The sequence below is a fragment of the Mesitornis unicolor genome, unplaced genomic scaffold (genome assembly GCF_000695765.1).
Source record: "Mesitornis unicolor isolate BGI_N332 unplaced genomic scaffold, ASM69576v1 scaffold30249, whole genome shotgun sequence".
Taxonomy (NCBI): domain Eukaryota; kingdom Metazoa; phylum Chordata; class Aves; order Mesitornithiformes; family Mesitornithidae; genus Mesitornis; species Mesitornis unicolor.
In genome coordinates, this window is record NW_010205753.1 from 24,754 (window position 1) to 28,653 (window position 3,900).

At 40.9% G+C, this 3,900-nt stretch overlaps 1 protein-coding gene across 1 annotated transcript in view; it reads right to left on the reverse strand.

The window, feature by feature from the left end:
* The window catches only part of NDUFA8 (NADH dehydrogenase (ubiquinone) 1 alpha subcomplex, 8, 19kDa), a gene marked incomplete at its 5' end in the record, with an annotated part of 10,699 nt that extends 7,446 nt beyond the window's left edge, over positions 1-3,253 (reverse strand). The window contains one exon of the mRNA XM_010191521.1: positions 3,188-3,253. Coding sequence (XP_010189823.1) covers positions 3,188-3,253 — 66 coding nt within the window. The remainder of the gene's footprint in view (positions 1-3,187) is intronic.
* Between the last annotated feature and the right edge of the window lie 647 nt (positions 3,254-3,900).

Below are 3,900 nucleotides of genomic sequence, written 5' to 3' on the forward strand. Positions count from 1 at the left end.
AGCAGGAATAAATCCTGCTGCTCCAGGAATCATTATGAACTGAAAAGGTCAAGATTCAAGAACATTATTTTATAGCAGTTTAGAAAAGTCTGGGGTTAGAACATCGGCGGCTCCTTGCTTGTGCAGCTGACCTGACTCCACAGGCAAGGGTGCAAACCCGTTTTAATTCTAAGCCTTAGTAATCACAGACTCAGTTTCCTCACATTGTTACCCTGGGACGAAGCGTCTCATGCTTGGTCTGAAAGAGTTTAGAAGCAAAATATTTTGGAAAGTCAGCAACGACGTATTCGTCCATTTCAGGTTTATCCAGCTATGCAAATCCACGAGATCAATCTCCATTTAGACTTTTTTTGTCTTACAACTCAGCTCTGACTTGCACCAAGTGCTGTTTGAGAAATGTAGACTTTGACTTGTCTGAAAAATGTAGCTGAGAAACAGAGCCGTAACCACTAAATAACGACACAGGGTAATATTTCTGTACCTACCCTCGAGTACCCCAAGCACATGCAGATGTTTGCGTGCTCTTTCTCATAAACTACTGGAGGATTGGGTGTGGGATGAGGACCTGGCAATTGTTCAGGTCTGGAGTATTTCTGGAGAAAAGACAGCAAGTTTAACTTAAAGTCGACCGTGGTGCAGGAAAAATAGATCGACTGCACTCAGGGATCGCGCACGGAGCTTTATTCCCTGTTCTTCTTTGAAACTGCCCGTTGTGATGATGGAGGGAGTGGAGGAAGGGTCTGACTCCAGTCGTCACCTGAGAATGTATGAGTTGTTTTGGCCGATGCCCTCAGCAATGGAGAGGAAAGCCCCAGCAATACACGGAGAGAGGGAATATAGTATTTTTGTTCAAATGAATTTAGCTTCCCATAGATTTAAATGTCTACTTATAACGCAGGACCATTTAATCTTTTGTACATTTGTTTCTTTTTTATTTGACTTAAGATACTGAATTTAGATGAGGCTTAGTTCCTACATATTGAAACTCTTAAAAGCTCTTCAAATAATTGTTCTTTGGATACTTGTTAAGCTAAAGAAATCAGTTTTGATCGGCAGTAAAAGTTCATGCTATTTTAAGTGCAATGCTATAGCTATTTTTTCTGTTGTATATTTAATCATTTTGAATTATATGTCATGTAAAAGATTTTAGCTCTGGGGCATTTGCCAGATGGCTGATTCTGCATTTCACACAACAAAAGAAATAATGTTTGTGTAAAGCTCTTAAAAAGAGTTGGTAATCAGTATATTCTACAACGAATGGGATTCAGACCTGTTTGGAAAAAAAACCCCCAGCTTTTGCAGAAATTAATTTAGAGGATTTGGTCTCTACCTCTGGGCTCCGAACAAAACAAATTGTGTCTATTGTTTGCAGATTTTTTAACATTTAACAAGTTAACTGAATTGTAAATTTTACTCATTTTCATGATAAATGCCATTTATTGCAATCCATTGATCTTTTTCTCGTTACTTTGGCTGACAAACTTCTTTCTGAAAACATGGGTTTGTAAAACAGAGCCAATACTACTCTCTGTTTACAAAAGTGGAGCATACAAATATGGGTGGCTTTTTGCTTTTCTTGCAGCAGCTGAAGTTCTTGTCCTTTTTGCTGCTAACTCCTCTTTCTGGCCTCTCTGATTCATTTCTTCCAATATACTATCACAAAACACATTTTTCTCTCTGCATGGCACTCGGCTTGTTTTCTTTGCCCACAAAGCTCTAAACACGTCCGCACAAGTTCACCTTCTGGTCTCATCTCCTCTACCTCCCAGGTACTTTTTCTCTCCCCTCTTAGAAGGGGGAGAGGCAGAACGCAAGCGAGTATCAAACTGGGGATGCTGACTGGGAAAGGCAAATGAGTGAGGACTGAAGTGAAGATGGCAAAAGGAAATTGAGTCTACTTAGTTTAAAAAGAAGATCCCAGACTCCTACGAGAAGTAGCTTCTTGTCTATTCTTACCCTACCCTAAACACTTTTTAAAATATTTCACCGATTTTCCTACCCATCATAGGCTCTTTTCATATCTTTTCGTATAGAAATGTGTTAAGATCAGGCACATTTTGAATGCCATTGCAAAATGCTTACTTCCTGCATCTTTCCCAGTGCCAAAGTCTGCTCAGGTGACAGAGATAGTGGGAGACTTCTCATCCACGTATCCAAGAAAATATTTTTAGATTCAATTTGTCTTACATGTTTTAATATCAAGTATCTTCCATTCATTGAAACAGATTACGAAACAATATGATTTATCTTCAAGGTTATAGCCAGCAATGATAATATTAATATATGCATAATGATGTAAGTTACTACAATAATTTCAGTAGCTATAGCTTTTGCAGATATATTGTTCCTTGTGGTTTCCTGGACTTAAGATACTTAACGTTTTGAGAACTGTGAAAGTTTCAGTTCGAAATAGTGGCACGCCAAGAATAACAACTGTGTTTGTCTGCTAGCCATCCTATTGTGAATCCATTTAATAGGTTATGCACAAGTCTTATAGTCACTTATATTCCACTATACAGCTCATGTGAAAACAAGTTTTACAAGAGATGGAAAGTTCATTCGGGGGCCATTTTGGAATTACAGTAATTAAAAGTAAATGGAAGGGTGAGAATTTGTGGGTGGAAGCAAAGGTTAATTGAAAACATATTTTCCCTTTTCTTGCCAGCCTTGATGTTGGTGGGGTCAGGTGCAGTAAGGAAGGTGGTGTTGGGGACTCAGAGGGGCAGTGGAAATGGAAGGGGTGTGCCAGGCAGAACCCACAGCCGAGATGCTATCGCATGTGATTGTAATTGTGCAGTGGAAGAACACGATAAACAGCAGCGCGGTCGAGGGGAGGAGCCAGGCACGTGAAGGAATTAAATGGTACTGCCGTTTACAATGGTCTGCCTGTGCCTGGTCCTCTGCAAACAGAGAGGAAGCTTAGCTCTTGTTCAAGGATTGTCTGTTGTAAACACAAACCCTGGCCGTGAAAAGCTGCTCTTCCCACATAGCTGTGGCCTCGGGTCGTGCTGGGGCTGTGGGCTGCTGATGGAGGGACACATCAGGGCACATCTACCTCCCCCTCTGCTCATGTATCCTTTAACAGAAGAGAGAGTGAAGGAAGGGATGGTGCCCGCTCACAGCTGCTCCCAACTCGCCTTTGGGCAGAGGAGGGAGCCAAGGATCAGGATTTTGGAGTCCATCAGGCCTCCAGTGTAGGCAAAGCCTTTAAGACACCAGGAACACATACAGCTCCAAAGTGCCGTGTGAAGACCTAACATAGAGTCAGACAGGGTTTTTAAGGTGAACAATGTAGCTTTTTTCCCCTGGTTAAGCCACTGCTTAGAAATTATTCTAATTTCAGTGCAGTACATTTTCCTGCACATCTCTAGGTGGTTTCCTAGGAAGTCATTGGTTAAGAGGGCAAATTGAACACAGTATGACCAACAGATTTACTTGGGTCTTATCTGCCTAAAAAGACTCTATCCCAACTGACCCGTTGACTGTGTAGCCAGTGTCCAACAGTAGATCAGCAGACCTTGCACCCCTGGTTAATCATCTGCCGTGGGCAGATGCTGTTTCTGGGCATCAGTCTAGCAAGTGGCTACCAGAGTTGGCTCAGTGTGCCTCTGCCTGCTTAATAAGGACAGCCTGAATTAATTACAAAAATGAAGCAGAAGCTATCCCAGTTTGGGCTGGCTGAGGATCTGGCCCACAATATTCAAAATATATTTTGTGGGCGCTAGAAGTCTGATCCTATTTTTGATTGAGACATAAGGAAATAATTCAAAATAATCAGTCAATACTTACATATATTCTAACAGCTTATCCATTAAGTTATCTTGCTCTCTGTTTCAAGATTTAAATTATATTTCACTATAATAATTGTTACATTTCACTAACTCTGAAAATAATAACTTG